Here is an 18,666-nt window from a genome sequence, read left to right as displayed (position 1 = left end):
TTACAATAATGTTGGTTGACGCAGCAACCTTATTCTTTTGAAAGACATAAGAGGTTTATAAACGTCTTTTATCTGCGATGACTACTAGATCATTAAAGAGGGGGCAAAACGGGTGATTTTACCCTTTGTAACACTGTAACACTACCCCCCCCCCCGAGGAAAAGAGTCGTCCCGACTCGGGAAAGATAAAACAATTATAAAAGTGATCTAGCAGTCAGTGCTCAAAGGTGAGTTGGAGCTGTGACTCTAAAAATTTAAAGACTCCCTTTTTTACATTCTGGCATTTGCCCACAGTGTCAAGGTAAACCACAGAAAACCTTGAGCAGATGGTTGAGCGCTGAATAACTTCAAAAATTTATGTGCCTTGCTTTATGAAGGTAAGTGTTATTTAGTGTTGTGTGGCTTCATGAATTCGAAGTTATTAGCATCGGTCCAGATCGATGTCGAAAAGAAATCCATTCCTCTTCTTGAAGGATCGCCCAAACGAAACAGGTTCGGGTGAAAACATCGAGGCGGGAACCGAAAATTCCAGGACCAGACGGGATGAAACCAGACTCCTTTTCACAGGAAACAGGAAAATAGAAGGATGACTAATCCTAATCTTCTTGAGAGACAGCTCACCCTAGAGTTTTGGGAGGTTAAATGTGAGTGATGGTGTAACGATTCAAATTCACTAAGTGAATTTGGGAGAATACAGGAATAAAATAAATTAATATGTGTTCAAAAGAAAAGGAACGATCTTATCTGAATCATTTCTGCGTCCTTCTTCGAAATAAGGCCATCAGTCGTCCTCAGGAATCGGGGAAAGATTGGATGGAAAAAGGCTGTGTCAAGTAACCTGAAAAAGTGCTCACAAAAACTGACAATTAAGGTTAATAAAATGTGAAAATCAAGCAATCGCTCGTCGACCTCGAAAAATAATCGTGGCCCTATTCACATTGACAAACCAAAGCCTATCCGACACAAAATCCGATTCAAAAGAAGAAGTTTCTAGAAAGAAACAATCGAAGAAAACAAATTTCAAATTGATTAGCAACTCAGAAATAACAACCCATTATCAAGCTTCCGTAGTAAGAAGAACCATGTCGAAAATTCACAACTTAATAAACGAGGGGATATTAGCCCAAACCTTTGACTTTGCTAATTTTAAAAACTTGTCAGAAGAACAATTAGAAAGCAAATTCCAGAATTCATGGGAAAAGTTTTCTTGTGGGTTTTTCGATTTTCGAATCGAAGAAGGAAAAATTGATCCTCTCTGCACCTCATGCTGCACCCGCAGGTAAATGAAAAACAAACACAAGAAACAACCCCTTATTTAAATAGAAATTCAAATTGAATTTTTTTTTTTTTGAAAATTCCAGTCCTGAACATCTGCGAGGTGAAGTTGACCTCCACGCAACTCTTCTGAAGGACAATACTTCCTGCACAGTTTGCAAAGACAGCCTTATCCTTATTGAAAAACCGACGGAAGGCTGGTCCGAATGTGAGGCCGTAAAGATTGAATTGAAAACCATCATTAAAACCGCATACCACTTCCAAATTATTTAGTTTTTTTTTTACTGTTCAAATATTCTTGAAAATGCAAATAAAATATAATTAAATTGAAAGGTTTAACTTTATCCGGGTGTCATTGCAAAACAGAAGCTAGAATAAACTTGATCGGCTATAGATTTTGCATTGATAACCAAAACAGGAGCCGATAAAGAAGAAAAGGTTTGTTTTACTAGCCAATCTTCATGAACCTCATGAATAGTTCTAAGTAGCTCTAAATAAATACTCGATTCTTCCTCACGAGAACGGGAACTAACTCGAGCAAAAGAAGTTTCTGGGGAAACTCGCAAATAAACAATCAAATCTACTCTGAGCTCAGACGAGCGAATGAGAAGATAGAAATTTTTCATCAATAAATGAGATTCGAAGTCGCGAAAATTACCTAACCTTCGACTAGCTTCTACAAAACAATTGCTGCTGAATATCGATCCTTCCATCACCTTTACAGGCAATGAAGTCGTCTGCAGATGTCTGTCTAACATAACCATTTGAGCGAAATGCTGAAAATAATAGCAATAACGATCTGGGTCCTGATACATCAAATCGAGAAGATTAATTCCAGCTACATCTCGATATTCCTCAAGAGGTTCCAAAAGTGTACAGACCTGGCGATCTGCTAACAACCTCTTGGTGAAAGTTGTTTTTCCGCATCCGATATTTCCTTCAATAATAATCGTAAGCGGTCGAGTTTTACTCAAATGAATTCCGAAAGGTAAATTCTTCTCCCAATCGATGACCGACTGTAAAGAAGGCCAAATCGATCACAGACGTCAAGGGTGTTCGTTTGAAGATCTAACCTCGAAGGATGTTCCTGGTCTTGGAGAGACTGTTCCAGGTTGATCCTCTTCAAAAGGAGCAAGATGATCCAAGTGAACCACTTTCTGACGCGAATGAGGAGATCTTCGGATTCTATAAACAACATCATTTATCCGGTTAACCACTAAGTAAGGGCCTTCCCAATTTCTTTGTAGCTTTGGACATCGCCCTTTCTGTCTTCGAGGTTGAAAGAGCCAGACAGAATCTCCAGGATTAAATTTTAAATCTCTGGCTCGAATATCATAACGAGTTTTTAATTTATCTGAAGCCATAGAAATTCTATTCCTAGCAAAGTGATGAATTTCTTCTAAACGTTGTTGTAATAAAAAGGCATAATCTGTTTGATGCTGTCTTTGCACGGGAACAGGGCCTTTCTCTAAATTTGATGGAAGTCGAAGATTTCTTCCAGTAAGCATGAGGGCTGGCGTCTGCTTCGTCGTCTCATGAATCGTAGATCTGTAAGATAAGAGGAAGAAAGGGATCCAGGAGTCCCAGTCTCTCTGATTCTGCTCTACGAAGGACGACAAATACTGTAGCAAGGTTCGATTCAGACGCTCTATCATGCCGTCAGATTGCGGATGCAAAGGAGTCGTACGAGTTTTTCTAACCCCTAAAATTTGAGTAACCTCTTTCATTAAGATTGACTCAAAATTTTGGCCTCGATCAGTATGAAGTTCCAGGGGAACTCCGTGTCTACAAATAAACTCTTTAACGAATGCCTGTACTACAGTAGAGGCTTCTTGATCAGCGAGAGGAACCACTTCAGGCCACTGAGTAAAATAATCACCAATAACCAAAGCATATTTATTTCCAGAATGGGTTATCGGGAGAGGTCCGAGGATGTCCATTGCTATCCTTTCAAATGGAGCTCCCACGTTGTAAATTTGAAGAGAGCTTTGTCCCTTCGCTCGAGGTCCTTTCTTTGACGTGCAGATTCGACATCTTCAACACCAATCTTCAACGTCCATCCGGCAACGGGGCCAAAAGTAGAAGTCGCGAATTCTGCCCTAAGTTTTATTTGAAGCGAAATGTCCGCCTGCAGGAGAATCATGATAAAGAGCAAGAATCTCCGGAACTCGTGACCTGGGAACCAAAAGTTGCCACCTGATTTCTTTCAAGTCTGCAGATTCCTATTTACGGTATGAAATTCCATCAATTGAAAGGATAGAGTCCCATTGAGCCCAATAAATTTGCAAATCTGGCTCGGCTAAAGATATATCCTGCCAGTCCGGGCGAGTTTCTGCTTCTTTCCAAGACTTCACTTGATTCAAAGTGTTGTCCTCTTGTTGCGATTTTCTCCATTCCTCCTGGTTATTTTCGAAAGAAATCTTCCGTATTATAAGAGAGGGGTCACGGTTTTTCTCTAATCATGCACACTGTTTACACTCTGGCATTTCCTCGCAGGGTCTACGAGAGAGAGCATCGGCGTTTCCATGATGAATTCCTGCTCGATGACGAATATCAAAATCGTACTGACCGAGCCTTCCTAACCATCTAGCTACCTGACCTTCGGGAGATTTAAACGAAAGTAGCCACCTGAGAGAAGCATGATCTGTACGTATTAAAAATTTCCTGCCGTACAAATAATGGTGAAAATGTACTACGGTCTTAACAACAGCTAAAAGCTCTCTACGAGTGACACAATAATTCCTCTCGGTTTTACTCAAAACTCTGCTGAAATAGCTTATCACTCTCTCTTGACCTCCCTGAATTTGTGACAGAACCCCGCCTATTCCTGAAAGAGATGCATCCGTATCTAAAATAAAAGGAATTTCAACCTTTGGATAAGCTAAAATCGGCGAAGAAATAAGATTTTCTTTTAATTTCTTGAAAGCCTCTTCGCATTCCGGGGTCCAGTCAAAAGGAATCTTGATTCCGGTCAAATGATGGAGAGGTTTAGCTATACTAGCGAAACCTTTTACAAATCTTCTGTAATACGTACAAAGGCCTAAAAAGCTTTGAATTTGTTCTTTATTCTTAGGTGTCGGCCAAGAAGAAACCTTCTCTATTTTGGATGGGTCGGTCTCACTGATATATATATACACTGGATTGGATTAAGCGTGGTGCCGTCACGCCAATTGAACGGTAGCCATTTTGTACAGATTCTTGTCACTTCGGATATATATATTGTAACGTGGCAGTTCGGTTAGGCCTGCCCGTTACAAGAGACTCCCTGAACCCTGGGCGAGATCCTGGAATCAGGGTTTAGAAAATCGAGTCGCGAAATGATCCTAGAGAGCGCCAGAACTGGAGTCACGCACCCGAGCTTCGACAGGGACGAAATAGCGCATTGCGACCAAGATATTTCAGGTTTTTGTTTTTTTTATTTTTTTTTTGAGTGCACCGGCTACCCTCCAGTGACCAACTCCGACGCGAAACATCTTTCGAGGCAAGGCGAAACCACGGAGATCTCGCGGGAAGGACGACGAGGCTGCAGAGGGGGAGGCAACGCAGATCCCTGCAGCGCGGGAATCCAAGGCGAACGCGATTCCCGCTGGCGGCCGGCGCGCCGCAGCCTCCCCGCTCACCCCGCCTGCGCCCAACCGAGGCAACCGCGAGAGACCAGCGAGCGACGAGGGAGCACCACCCCGCCCAACCCCAGGACTACGTACACCTGTGCGGGAGACGACATCGCGATCTAGCCTTAAGTTCTGCGCCGCGTAGAGACGACAGGTGCGCGGCAAGTTGCGCAATCCCCAAAATCGATGACCGATCGATTGTTGCGCATTCTTAGGGTGATGACGTCACGAAAAATTAGCGCGACGAGATCGGCGTTGCGACCATCCTAGATCACTCTAGTTCTGGCGAGGAGACGAGACAGTCGTTTTTCTTTTGCGTTAGTATTTGGTGCCCGTTGAGAAGTTTTTTTGTTGTTGTTCGTTGCGAGAAAGAAGTATGAGCCGTCACGAGGGAGTCGGACAGTTTGTACAGTGGATGTGGAGCGGTAAGCGTTGTTAACATTCTCGCGATCGAATTTCGAGGGTAATTGAGTAAAGGCTGATCCGATAACGGGTAGCCGTTTTCTTTTTTTTTGTTTGCGTGTCGAAAAGTACTCGAAATTCGTTTGCCGATTCTTTTGCTTGGTGACCGTAGCCTGAGTTGCGCGTGAGAGAGTAACGTTAACTTCGGGGGATCCAGAAAATCGAGTCGAGCCACGGGTTGAGCCGAGACGTTATTGTCTCGAGCTTGAGTGTGACCGAAGTCCGTTACACGGGGTCATTTCACGTCATCCGGCACCTCCTCGATTCTCGTATAGGTCGCGAGCAATCACGGGGAGCATTCGAATTCGCGACTGCGTCCCGCCGTCGCCGAGAAAGTGAAGCTCGGGTGCGTGCTGATAAGAGTATGCGTTTTTAGAGGAGGATCGCGGGTGTCGCGACGAGCCTTGCATCAATTTAGTTATTTAATATTAATTTTTTTTTTTTCTTCTTCTTTTTTGTTTGCATTATCAGTTAGTATTAAGTTGGCGATCAGCGCCATTTTGTAAAGGACGTTCGCGGGCAGCGCATCGAGTCCGATTTTGTTTTTGGTTTTTAGGAAGTAGGGTATTGTTAAGACGGCGACTAGCGCACGTAGGCCGTAGAGGTCTCCTAGATTTATTCACCTTTTTTTTTTGTTATTATTTTTTTTTATTTTTATTTTATTTGGAGTACTTCTACCTTTCTTATTTAGTTTAGAAAAAAGTAACATTGTATTTGGAATCGCGAAAGACGACTTGCGTGGTCGTATTATCATTCTTTTTATTTTTTTTTATTTATTTTTATTTCTTTTGTTTTTGTATTATCGCTGATGAGAAATATACCATTGGGATTTTATAGTAATTTAGCCACATCACGCGTTGGCGTACCTGTGTTGCAATTCTCTCGACCCAAACTTTACCCCTCCCCTCTCCGCGGTACTGAGCTACCGAGCATATAGTCGCGGTGTGTCGTATTATCGATTTCGAGGCGTGTTGATCACGCCAGGCGCCCAACAAACTTCGCGACATTGTTTCAGATCAAGGATACCTCGCCGGACGCCAAATTATTGTGCACGCGGTAAGTTCCCGGTTATTTGCTCCGAGTAACCGAGGTGCAGAAAACTCCACGTCGCAATGTATACGTGCCAACCTCTCCTTGGATAAACATATCCTAATCTCATCAACCATTGTTTGCGCTCGGCATCGATGGCGGTAAGAGATCTTTTACCAACGAGGGTTGTAAATCCTCGTCAAACCAATCGGGAAAGATTTTCGATGTATTGGCGTCCTTGAGACAATTGAGTTCGACTCAAAGATGATTCAATGCCATAAGGTTTAGTCAACAAATATATTTATTAACAGGCTTGAAGTAAATTGAATACACTGTTGAGTTCGGTTGTATGAGATTCACGCGGGGTAGTGAGAAGTTGTGGCAGTAGAGTAAGTTGGTCTTCTCTTCGCGTTGGTCGAAACGAATCTGATCTTAAAGGTAGGTTTTAGAAATGAACTAAGTTCCGATGGCCAAAAAACTACTGGAAGGGGTAGGATTGTCCCTTGAGAGAAGGGATGAATTTTGCTTGGGAGTGGGAGTGAGCACGTGAGCCAGAAGCAGAAACGTACATTCCCAATGTGCGATGCACGTGCGGGCGTTTTAGGATACACGTCATAAAAAAACAAGGAACGAAAAGTGAAGATTAGAGGATTGGTAGGTAGGCAAAGGTATTTACGAGTAGAAAGTAGAGAATATGTCGAGATTGCAAGGCTGGCTGCCAGATGTGGCAGACTGGCGTAAGGAGTATCCTTTTTTGCAAATCAGTCGACGCAATTCGTCAATAAGGGATGGGAACTTCCAACAGTTGAGTAGTTTATGACCTTAAAACGTGACTAAAATGTCCACGCAGAGATTAGGATTATAGAATGTAAAACGTGAAAAAGATTGCCGCTAATTTACAGAGCGGATTCAACAACCATGCTAAATTCATACGGGCTTCCAGTTATATTCCTCGACCGTCAGAACTTCAGAACGTTCAAGTACAAGCGGCCCAACGGAATGCAGAGTGGGGGGCCATAGCACGCGAAGGGCATAGACTTAAGTCCCGCCCACCCTTCCCCTTGGCCGCGTGGTTTGAGTCGCGCGGGAAGCCAAAGTTCCCGCGCGAGCTCGCTAGACAACGTCCTCAATTCGCAACTTTAAGACACTTTTGCCTTCAACTGACTCATTTTTCTCCGCTGATTTGACAGTATTCGCTATTTCGTTTTGTATTTCACATTGAACTATAAGCAAGTACGTACTGGTCCCCTCATTACGCGACTCAGCCTTCTCGAAACACTGTCGCTGGAGCAATACATTCTCTGACTTTATCCGCGTTCCATTCACGGTCACGGTACACTCATCGAAATTTATAACCATCCATTTTTTCTAAGCCAATCGTAACCCAGAATACACTCCGTTGGCAAATATGGTATTATTAAAAAGGTGTACGAAAACCGCTCCTTTCCTATCACGAAGTATATGAATTCTTGCTTCTTCACGTGAGTGGATTTCTTCCCGATAGCTGGTACAATAAAAGTATCACTAACTGGTAGTTCTTGAAATGTTGTCCCTCGTTTAAGCTCATTATAAATTGTTTCTGACTAACAGGTGATCTGGCTTTCCGTGTTCGTCAACGCGAATATTGTGCGATCGCCAGTTTGGATTTTTACCCGCGGGGTTGACTCTACTTTATCTCGCTCCTGTCCCCCTGGTGAATTGTTTCCATAGTAGAGGACCTATATCTTGATAGGTCTCTTGAAAACTCTTGAAGTTATTGTCTAGTTAGTCTCCTGCTCTTTAACACTACAGCTCTGACTGCAAGTATACCGCTTATTGACTTCTATCGTTCTGGTCCATTATCCTGTTTCGAGAATATTTTATTTAGTAAAGACAGATAAGTGAAGCCATAAAGACATATTTTATATTTGTATGTATACTATACATTGTACAATATTTTAAAACGGGAGACGAGCGTCAGTTTGTCGTTGCACGTTCGATCGTGCGCTTGTAATTTTTTCTCAAAACTACTTTTTCAAAGTCCGTGTTCACTGCCATTTAAAAACTACTTAACCGATTCGTTTCAAACTTGGTACACATTTTCTACATATAAAATACCTCCCCCCAACGTTTAGTTAAAATTTTCTGTGGAAAATAGCAGTTTACATTTGAGATGGCCACCAATAATTTTTAAATGAAAAAAAATAATAATAGAACGTTGGGGGGAGGATTCAATGATACTTTGACTAAATTTTAATGGTTTTTGATTTCAGATAATTTCCGACCGAGATATAATGAACACCGCAAATTGTTTTTTTTCTAAGACGTTCTGGGGCAAGCTCTGTCACCGGCTTGTTTTTCAATATTTCCGCATGAAAAAATTACAGAATATTGTTAAAAGTATACTTAATAATGTACAAAAAGTTTGAATAAATTTTCTCAATCGATATCCATACTTTTAAAAAAAATTCACAAAAAAGTGTTTTTTTACGTTGAAACCCTTACCCCCCCCCCCCCCCCCCCCTTAAATGACCGGTGACAGAATAATACGTCTGAGTTTGTGACGCATGATTACTGTAATTGGGAAGTAGACGGCGTGTGTCAGGCATTTGATAGTATAATTGGACTGATTTTCATTTCGACTATTTAAGCCCCTACCATTATTATCACGCTCTTCATATTCTGACTCATTACTTCGACCTCTCCAATTCTGATGTGTTTCTTGATCTCGATTTGACCTGTATCTGTCATCGCGACGATATCCGCTGTTTTGTCCTCTCGTATAATCCGTCTCCCTATCTATTTCACTGACTTTATAACCACGACGCTGTGACCCATTCCCATTTCCAGATCTCCAACTGTCGAGATTTTTGTCGCTATCTACTTCATCTCTTAGTCGAAGAGCAGATGACATATTTAAAGGAGGTGTTTTGCCCACGTTGAAATAATAAAAAAACAACACTAATACTATGGGTGCACCTGGAATGGTGGGTCTGACAGAAGACTTGCGGTTATTTCGCCATTGCGCAACCTATTAGATTTGCAAAAAAATAAACCCAAAAATAATCTTGTGGGCTAATTGAAATTTCTTCATCCATTGCTTTAGTAGCTGTATAATATATAAATTATAATCCCAGACTAGTTTTTGAATTTCAAAGTATGACCTGACCCCCCCCCCCCCCGGATTGTAATCAATTAATATACCCAAAAAAAATATACTTTAGATATCCTAAAATTTTTATGGCATATTCAATAAACAATTTAAAAAATACGTGTCAATTGCCAGACGATTTGAACGGTTTTTAACAACCCCCGACGTGAATAAAGATTTTAAATGAGTGCGACAAAAGCGTCTCACTTGTAGTTACAAGTGCGAGAGAGATAGTTTATCCACACCTGCCGGCAGCTGACGGGGCCCCTGGCACCTCGGCCTATGATTGGTCGCCTCAAGACCGTGCATCGAGTGATCCGTTTGGTAACCTGTCCAACACTGTCGAATTAATTACTATTTCTATGTTGCTATTAATTTCGTTATTTTATAAATGGTCTTTTATTTTTCAAATTTCTTTTCTTCTTATACCTGTCCTTGTCTTTTTCTATTATATCAAAATGCGAAACCTTGTTTTGCTCAGGGCCAAATTTGAGCTGTATCGTGTCACTCGACTACTTAGTTTGTTTCTGCTATTCGACATAAGGTCGTATGGACTGTTTATTTACACACGCTAGGCTACACATGCACACATAGGTATGGAGCGAGAAATGCCATTTGGTGTTTAAATCTACATGGCCGTTTCTTCGAGGCTGCTGCTCCACTTTTTGATTGGCAAATTTTTCTAGCCTTTCTGAAAGCATCTCGTAATCTAGGCCATGCCAGCTTACAGTCTTCAGCTGAATAAATTTTTGAATCAATGTCAAAATTAAAACAATACACTTCATGCAATACTATTTTTTATTGTTGTCCTTTTTTTCGGATTTCTAACGACAGGTGACTCATTCAGAACTATAGCATTTAGCTATCACATGGGACATACTACAGTTCGTTCAATTATACACGAGACTTGTGAAGTAATCTGGAAGCGGCTGTCTTCAATAGTTCTACCTGTACCGACCTTGGAAACGTGGAAATCTATTGAAAACGTATTTTCGGAAAGATGGAATTTCCCAAACTGTATCGGTGCCATGGACGGAAAGCTAATTGTGATAGAGTTGCCCGGTAACAGAGGTTCCTTATTCTTCAATTACAAGAAGACTTTCAGTATTGTGCTGATGGCACTTGTGGATGCCGACTACCGATTTATTGCAATGGATGTCGGTGCATACGGTAAAAACAGTGATGGGGGGATTTTGGCCAACTGCGCTTTTGGAAAAGCAATAGATGATGGCAGATTAAGTGTACCACCTGCTAAGCCTCTGCCCGGCACTAATGTGCCAGTACCTCACGTAATTGTGGGTGACGAGGCATTTCCATTGAAAAAAAATATTATGCGTCCGTATCCAGGGTCTCAACTCAAAGATGACGAAGCTAAAAGGATCTTCAATTACAGATTGTCCCGCGCACAAAGAATATCCGAAAATGCATTCGGAATTTAATCACAAAAATTTCGAATATATCAAAGACGGATAAAAATGAAACCGGAACACGTGGACAATGTCGTATTGGCAACATGCTGCCTACATAATTTTCTACGGAATGATGTCCTCGGAACTCAACTTCATCATGTAGAAGGTAACATTCCAGCATTACAAGAAATTCGAAATGTGGGGATAATGCAACGAACGAGGCTATAGCTGTGAAGGAAACATTCAAAAACTATTTTGTGTTGAAGAAGGTTCGGTCGAATGGCAGACTCAAATGGTTCGACTAGGAAGAAGAAATATTTGATAGCATGTTAGCAGTCAACTGTCGTTTCAACCACATTAATTCAAGCAACTAATGCCAAAACACTAATTGAAATCCTGGTAATTATGAATCCGATGTATGGTTTGTCATGATTATGGTGGCAATTAAATGACTTTGATTTTAATTTTTTTTCAATAGCAATTTCTTACATATTTTCGGAGCTGAATAACTTTCTAACGAAGGTCCTAGGGGTATAAACATGGTCAATTGGCTCTAGAGAAACATATTTAAAGTATTCTTAGTAGATATGTAAGTACTAATAATATAATAAGGTCCTCATCTCTAACACAATTGGTATTCCAGAAATATCAAAATATTGAAAATAAAAAAAAAAAATTATTTCACAAGATTGACTGAACTGATTAATTATTATTATTATTATTTTTCTTTTTTTTAGGCCCTGAGGCCGAAGCTTTCTAAGGGCCTTACATAAACAAAATACATAATTTTTGATGCAAGTAGAAACAATGATTAACATCCAGAAATTAATCTAAATTTGTAATAAAGAGATGCCCTCTTGTACCAACCTTTGGAATAATTTTCAAACAGTTTAATTTTACAAAAAAATTCTCAATAGTAAATATCATAACATTGTAGGGTAATGTGTAATACTTTAAGAAAAAGATTGAAACTTATACCAAAATTGTATCACGTCGAAAAAATCAAATTTATAGAAAAATTTTTTTTGCAAGACGATCTCATGAAACTACATAGTTCTTAATTTTTTTGATACGGTCTATTATCAGCCACCAAAACATATTAAAAATGTATACAAATCGGTTGAGTCATTTCAGATACAAATTTTGTTTTTGTTTTTTTTACATATTTTGCTTGTTCTCGAAAATCAATTGTGTCAGGGATCTGAAACTTTCAGTATCTCAATATTTTATTACTACCTGCATATTCTCCAAGTATTATTTAAATATCTTTCCGTGGCCAATTTACCACGCTCTTTCTATGAGTAAAGTTCCATAAATTGGTGGTTAGGCAAATTTTTGATCATTTGAACAGTTTGAAAAAAAAATTCAGTCATTTATTTGAGTTTTATTGGACATACTCTAAGTTACCGTGCCTTGGCACTGAAATATCATATTTACGACAAAAATTCATATCGTTTCCCATATAATCAGGGTTACCCAGTAGCTTGTGCATGTTTTATCCAATATATATTATGTGTTTCTGTTGAGAAATGTGTTAGTGTGCAGGGACGGCTATTTGTATTTTGAGTGTTTGCACTAGTAAAAATCCCATGCCCTCTGACCGCTCGGAGCGTGCTGCCGACCGATGTCGCCAGATCGCAACAAACCTTTTTCCGGTATACTACTGTCGAAACATGCGATGAGCTGCAGACATCTGCAGCTGCAGTTCCTAGCTCAGTCAGTTCAGTTTCAGCACTCAGCAGAGTAACAGCTCACCCCTGAGTAGCTCCGCGTTTCTATTTTCATACTCTGTACTCAAACTATTACTTTGTACCACTTTTTGTATATCAATAAATACTTTTCTGCTAAAGGATTGAGTTCATTTCTTATGCTAAGAGATTAAACTCAATAGGTTATGGGCCCAGCACGCTTCCACTGCGCCTAAGTATTTATTGACAAGCCACGCTGGCTAGTGAAACAAAGAGTTGAAGTTTTGAGTGCGCGTAGTTTCCGTTCAGAGTTCAAGTGTTTATCTACATTCAATCACGATGACTGATACAGATAGATTGGACATCACAAAACTGGAAGGCCCGAACAACTATACGCAATGGAAGTTCGAAGTGAAAATTGCCTTGAAAGGCAAAGGCCTGTTCGGCTACGTGGACGGAGAAGAAGCCAAACCAGGAACAGATAAAGCCGCTGAACCCAAGGCTTACAATAGATTATCGTCTCAAGCTGAGACAATAATCTTATGCTCAATCGCTCGAAATCTACGCAGCAATCTAATAAACTGTGACTCTCCAAAAGAGATGTGGGATAAGTTGGCTGAATTGTACGGCGATACAAGTGCTGACGCAAAACAAGCTGCTTGGAAGCAGTTTTACGCTTTCCACATCAAAGAAGGTGAGAGTATAGTTGTGCAATTAGAACGCTTTGAGAGTATTTTGAAGAAACTAGAGGAAGTGGACACGAAACCTTCCGACGAGGCGGCTGTTTCAAAATTGCTCACCAGCTTGCCAGAAAAGTTTGAACTTTTCACGATAGCCTGGGAATGCACTCCCAAGGCTGATAGAACGAAAAAGACGCTGCTAGCTAGATTAATCAAAGATAATCGCCTTGCGGAAAAAGGAGCGACAACGCTTGCGCTTCACGTGCAGAGAGCACCATTGAATGATGCGAAACCCGACGCAAAAAGTGACTCTAAGAAAAAGAAATACACGAAAAAAGAAATCGAAGAGTTAAAGAAGACAACGCGTTGCGGGGCGTGCAAGGAAAAAGGTCATTGGGCGCGCGAGTGCCCTCAGAAAAAGTCGGAGAAAAAGGATCCAAGTGATAAAGTAGTGAAAGCAAAGAACGCTTTTATGTGTGACACTGTCGCTTCGTATAAGTGTACTAGTGACAGTGGGAGTGACTATTTTATCGCGGACACGGGTGCCGGTGGGCATATGACTTATCGAAAAGAATACTTTTCCGAATTTCGCCCGAACCCACCAGGTACTACGGTGAAAGTAGCTGACGATCGCTGTATTGATGCTCCCGGAATCGGAACAATCACAATCCAAGAAGAGGTAAATGGAGTGGTATACGAGCGCGAAATGCAAGACGTGCTTCATGTGCCAGAGCTGGGCTGCAATTTATTTTCTGTTGGAACAATAAATAAAAAAGGCCTCAAGTTTTCCTCCGATGCAAATGGTTGTGAAGTCCGGGACAAACAAGATAAAATAATTGCACGCGGAGTCCTACAGGGTAATCTCTTCCGCATGCTGCTGAAGGTAAAAGTGCCCACTGCATGTCACGCTGTACAAGCAGATGGTCAAAGCAAGCTGAGCCTCTGGCATGCTCGGATGGGACACGTGAATGTTCAAGCAATAAAACGCACGTGCGAAAGGCTTGGCATTGAGGGACTCTCGCAAGAAAATTTTGAGTTTTGTGAAGGATGCGTTTTAGGCAAGCAGACTAGAAAATCGCATCCAAGCAGCACATCTGGAAGCAATTACGGCCCAGGAGAAAGGATACACAGCGATGTTTGCGGCCCCGTAAATATAGCATCGCCAAATGGAACACGATGGTTCCTAATTTTCAAAGATGAAAATACCAGCTATAGGAAAGTTTATTTCTTGCGCCAAAAATCCGAGGTTTATGGCAAGTTCTGAGAATTCGAGGCGTTCGTGTCAACACAGCTGGGAACGAAAATAAAAGTGCTACGATCAGATAACGGTACCGAGTATACCTGTGACAAGATGCAGAGCTTCTTGAAGGAAAAAGGTATCATAAACGAATTTTCGTCGCCCTATATACACGAACAAAACGGACGCGCCGAGCGCGAAATCCGTACACTAGTTGAAAGTGCACGTTCGATGCTGCATGCAAAACACGTGGACTCCAAGTTATGGCCAGAAGCAGTAAACACCGCTTGTTATCTGCTCAATAGAATCATTTTGAAGCCAGGAGAAATGCTGACTCCGTTCGAAAAATGGTTCAAGCGCGCACCCGCAATAAAACACTTAAGGGTATTCGGCTCTACTGCTTACCTGAAGGTGCCCAATGAAAAACGCCATAAATTTGACCATAAAAGCAAGCCGGTCATTCTTATTGGTTATGATGGTGAGTCTACTAACTACCACCTGTGGGACAATACATCGCAGGAAGTGTCCATTAGCAGCGATGTAATTTTCCATGAAAATGAAATGCCAAGAGCCGGGGACAATGCTAAGCCAGGCACGTTCGTGATCGATTTTGTTTTGGAAGACGAAGAAGAGCAAGTCGTTCACGCTGAACAGCAAGCTCAAAATGGAAATCAAATCGAAGCAGCCGATTTGCCAAACCTCGACGAGCCAGAGATTGAGCAAGCAGCCCCTGAAGAAGGGGCTCATGGAGGCCGACTGTTGCGCGACAGACGCAGAAACAACGCGCCAGAACGATATGGCGTGCCCATCGCTCATGTTGCTAAGGTAGTGTCCATTGCCTATCTCGCTGATGTAGTGCCCATGACGTTCAACGAGGCCACAGCAAGCGATATTTCCAGCAAGTGGAAAGCTGCCATGGACGAGGAGATGCAAGCTCTCGAAGAAAATCACACATGGACGTTGTGTGAGCTGCCCCAAGGACAAAGGGCTATTGGATGCAAATGGGTTTTTGCAGTGAAAAGCGACGCAGCTGGAAAGTTGAGAAGATATAAAGCCAGACTTGTAGCCAAAGGCTTTCGGCAACGCGAAGGAATCGATTACTTTGATGCGTTTGCTCCAGTTGTTCGCTACGAGTCGATTAGGATTCTTCTTGCAATCGCAGCTAAACAAAATCTTGAAATAATGAAGTTCGACGTCAAAACTGCTTTTTTGAATGGAGATCTTCATGAAGACATCTACCTAAATCAGCCCCCAGGATACCAGAAGGAGGACCAGCCGAATGCAGTACTCAAGCTGCACCGAAGCCTCTACGGACTCAAGCAGTCACCCCGATGTTGGAACGAGAAGTTCACGAGATTTCTCAAGGAATTTAATCTCGTGAACATCACGAGTGACAAGTGCGTGTTCGTTGGAAAAATGCACGATTTTAGGGTTTATCTTGCGATCTATGTAGATGATGGTTTAATAATGAGCGAGAGTAAAAGTGCGATCATGAGTGTGTTGAATTATTTAGAAGGTAATTTAAAAATCACTTTTGGCCGCGCGGATGAGTTTCTCGGGTTTGAAATTGAACGCGACCGCGAGAATCGTCGTTTGAAAATCTCTCAATCGGGCTACACTAATAAAATTTTGAAAAGATTCTGCATGCATGAATCGAATTCTACTAGTGTTCCCGCCGAGCCAGGTACGCGTTTGCAAAAGCATACAAACGCGATCGATTTGAAAATACCGTATCGAGAAGCAATAGGATCTCTGTTATTTGCTGCGCGAGTAAGTCGCCCCGATATTGAAGATGCAGTAAATTATGCGAGTCAATTCCTTACTTGTTATGATGAATCTCACTGGCAAGCAGTTAAGAAAATAATGCGTTATCTAGCAGGAACGCGTGATTATGGCTTGGTTTTCGGAGACAGTGGGAGCGGACTTAAAATTCAGGGGTATACTGACGCTGATTTCGCTGGATGTCCCGAAGTTCGTAGATCTCGAAGCGGTTTTGCTTTCATTTTAAATGGTGCACCTGTATCATGGTGCAGTCAATTGCAAGGATCTGTTACCCTATCAACCGCTGAAGAGGAGTATGTTGCGTTAGCGAATGGAGTGAAAGAATCTATTTGGTTACACCGCATATTGAATGAATTGAATGTTCCATGTAAAAGTATTTCTATGTTTTGTGATAATCAAGCGGCTATAAAAATTGCAAGCAATACGGGTGATGACCACAAACGTACGAAACATATAGATGTAAAATATTATTTTATCCGTCATATTGCTAGTCTTGGCACTATCGATATAAAATTTGTACGCTCGAAAGAGCAGCTTGCTGATATTTTTACAAAGCCTTTGCCAAAAGGAACATTTTGCTATCTGCGCAAACAATTGAATGTAACCGAACTCTCAAAATAAGTGGGAGTGTTGAGAAATGTGTTAGTGTGCATGGACGGCTATTTGTATTTTGAGTGTTTGCACTAGTAAAAATCCCATGCCCTCTGACCGCTCGGAGCGTGCTGCCGACCGATGTCGCCAGATCGCAACAAACCTTTTTCCGGTATACTACTGTCGAAACATGCGATGAGCTGCAGACATCTGCAACTGCAGTTCCTAGCTCAGTCAGTTCAGTTTCAGCACTCAGCAGAGTAACAGCTCACCCCTGAGTAGCTCCGCATTTCTATTTTCATACTCTGTACTCAAACTATTACTTTGTACCACTTTTTGTATATCAATAAATACTTTTCTGCCAAAGGATTGAGTTCATTTCTTATGCTAAGAGATTAAACTCAATAGTTTCGTTGAATAAATTTTATTTGTAAAACATTAACACAGAATCACGGATTCGATGAATGTGTAGGTTAAGACAAATTGTAATTATTTTTTTTTTTTGGACTTACCTGCCTCTTTTACTGCTTTAGCTATATCTTCCCAGCGTTGGTTTTTCCTCTGCTGGTTTGAATACTTCGGGTCACTCATGTCGTACAATTTAGTGTACGGCAGAATCAGGAGGAATAATATTTCTTCATTCATTATTCAAGTAAATTAATATGCACAAACTATTGCAACGGAAAGACCTGTTCAAGAGCTGAAAATATGAATTAACGCAACTTCGTTTTGCGGCGGTAGCGTTACTTATTTTTGTTCGTTTTCCGATAGCTTTTTTCGTCATGACAACAATATTATACGGATTTTATTACGTCTACATCAAATATCATTATTTCGATTGCCGTTTGTTATTACGTTACGTTAAAACGATGCGATTCAATTAACTATAATTTTTTAAATTATCATCACACATGGTGCTATAAGAAAAACATTAGTTTAGATCGAAAAATGACTTTTGTTAATTTCAACGAATCTCTATAAATTGTTGGCTCTCTAGCATCAAAAAAACATGCTTTTGTAACAATATCGATTTCACCACAACCCTTAACAGACACCCTCAAGGATATCTTGCGGTATGGTTCTAGCATTAGGAAAACGATACAAATTTTATATATAGTTCATCATCAATCCATCGTCTTCATCTTCGCTCACGTCTGGTCCAGATGGAATCTCTGGTTTCAGTATTTGCAAAGCGTCCGAGGTCTTAGCGAAGCACTCAAAGATGCTTTTCAACCTATCGATTGAGAACAGCTATTTCTCGTCTTGCTGGAACAAAGCTTTCATTCGCCCACTATTGAAGATAAAAACTCCCACGTCACATCCGGATACACGCCCTATTGCAAATTTATCTGAACCTTCTAAATACTTGAGCGGGTTGTTCAACAGCACATCACGAGATTCGTTGAGTCCAACAACATTGTCAACGAAAGGCAACCCGCATATTGCAGTGGATTCAGTACTCAAACAGTGTTAATCACACTATACGATGATGTTAAACACCCCGGGTAGAAATTTTACTGGGCTTACCCACTATTAGACTAGCCCCCGAACGGGCGGACCCAAAGATCGCCCCACTGTTGGGGCACTAGACAGTGAATAGACAGTTTGTCTGTGAATAATTTCATTTAGGCGGGCTGTACAGCACCTGATTTTGAAAGTTATTAATCTTCCCTGCAATAGTTTCTACAACAAAACAGGCATGGGCCTGGACTGGGAAATCCCTGACTCATATTTTTAATCCTCATAATTATATGATTGTTTGATTCCTTGAC

At 41.2% G+C, this 18,666-nt stretch overlaps 1 protein-coding gene across 1 annotated transcript; it reads left to right on the top strand.

The window, feature by feature from the left end:
* Positions 1–586: 586 nt before the first annotated feature.
* On the top strand, positions 587–10,946 carry LOC124301370 (protein ALP1-like). Its single transcript, XM_046756306.1, has 2 exons — positions 587–644; positions 10,450–10,946. Exons 1-2 carry the CDS (start codon positions 587–589, stop codon positions 10,944–10,946), a joined length of 555 nt encoding a protein of 184 aa, XP_046612262.1.
* Positions 10,947–18,666: the final 7,720 nt, after the last annotated feature.

This window comes from Neodiprion virginianus, chromosome 3, assembly GCF_021901495.1.
Source record: "Neodiprion virginianus isolate iyNeoVirg1 chromosome 3, iyNeoVirg1.1, whole genome shotgun sequence".
NCBI lineage: Eukaryota > Metazoa > Arthropoda > Insecta > Hymenoptera > Diprionidae > Neodiprion > Neodiprion virginianus.
Note: the sequence above shows the minus strand (reverse complement) of the source record. Positions and strands in the feature narration are given on the sequence as shown.

Coding starts and splice junctions, on each gene's coding strand:
- LOC124301370 (XM_046756306.1), top strand. CDS start 587: ATGACTAATCCTAATCTTCTTGAGAGACAGCTCACCCTAGAGTTTTGG. Junction 645..10,449: donor AGAGTTTTGGGAGGTTAAAT/GTGAGTGATGGT, acceptor TGTCTTCAATAG/TTCTACCTGTACCGACCTTG.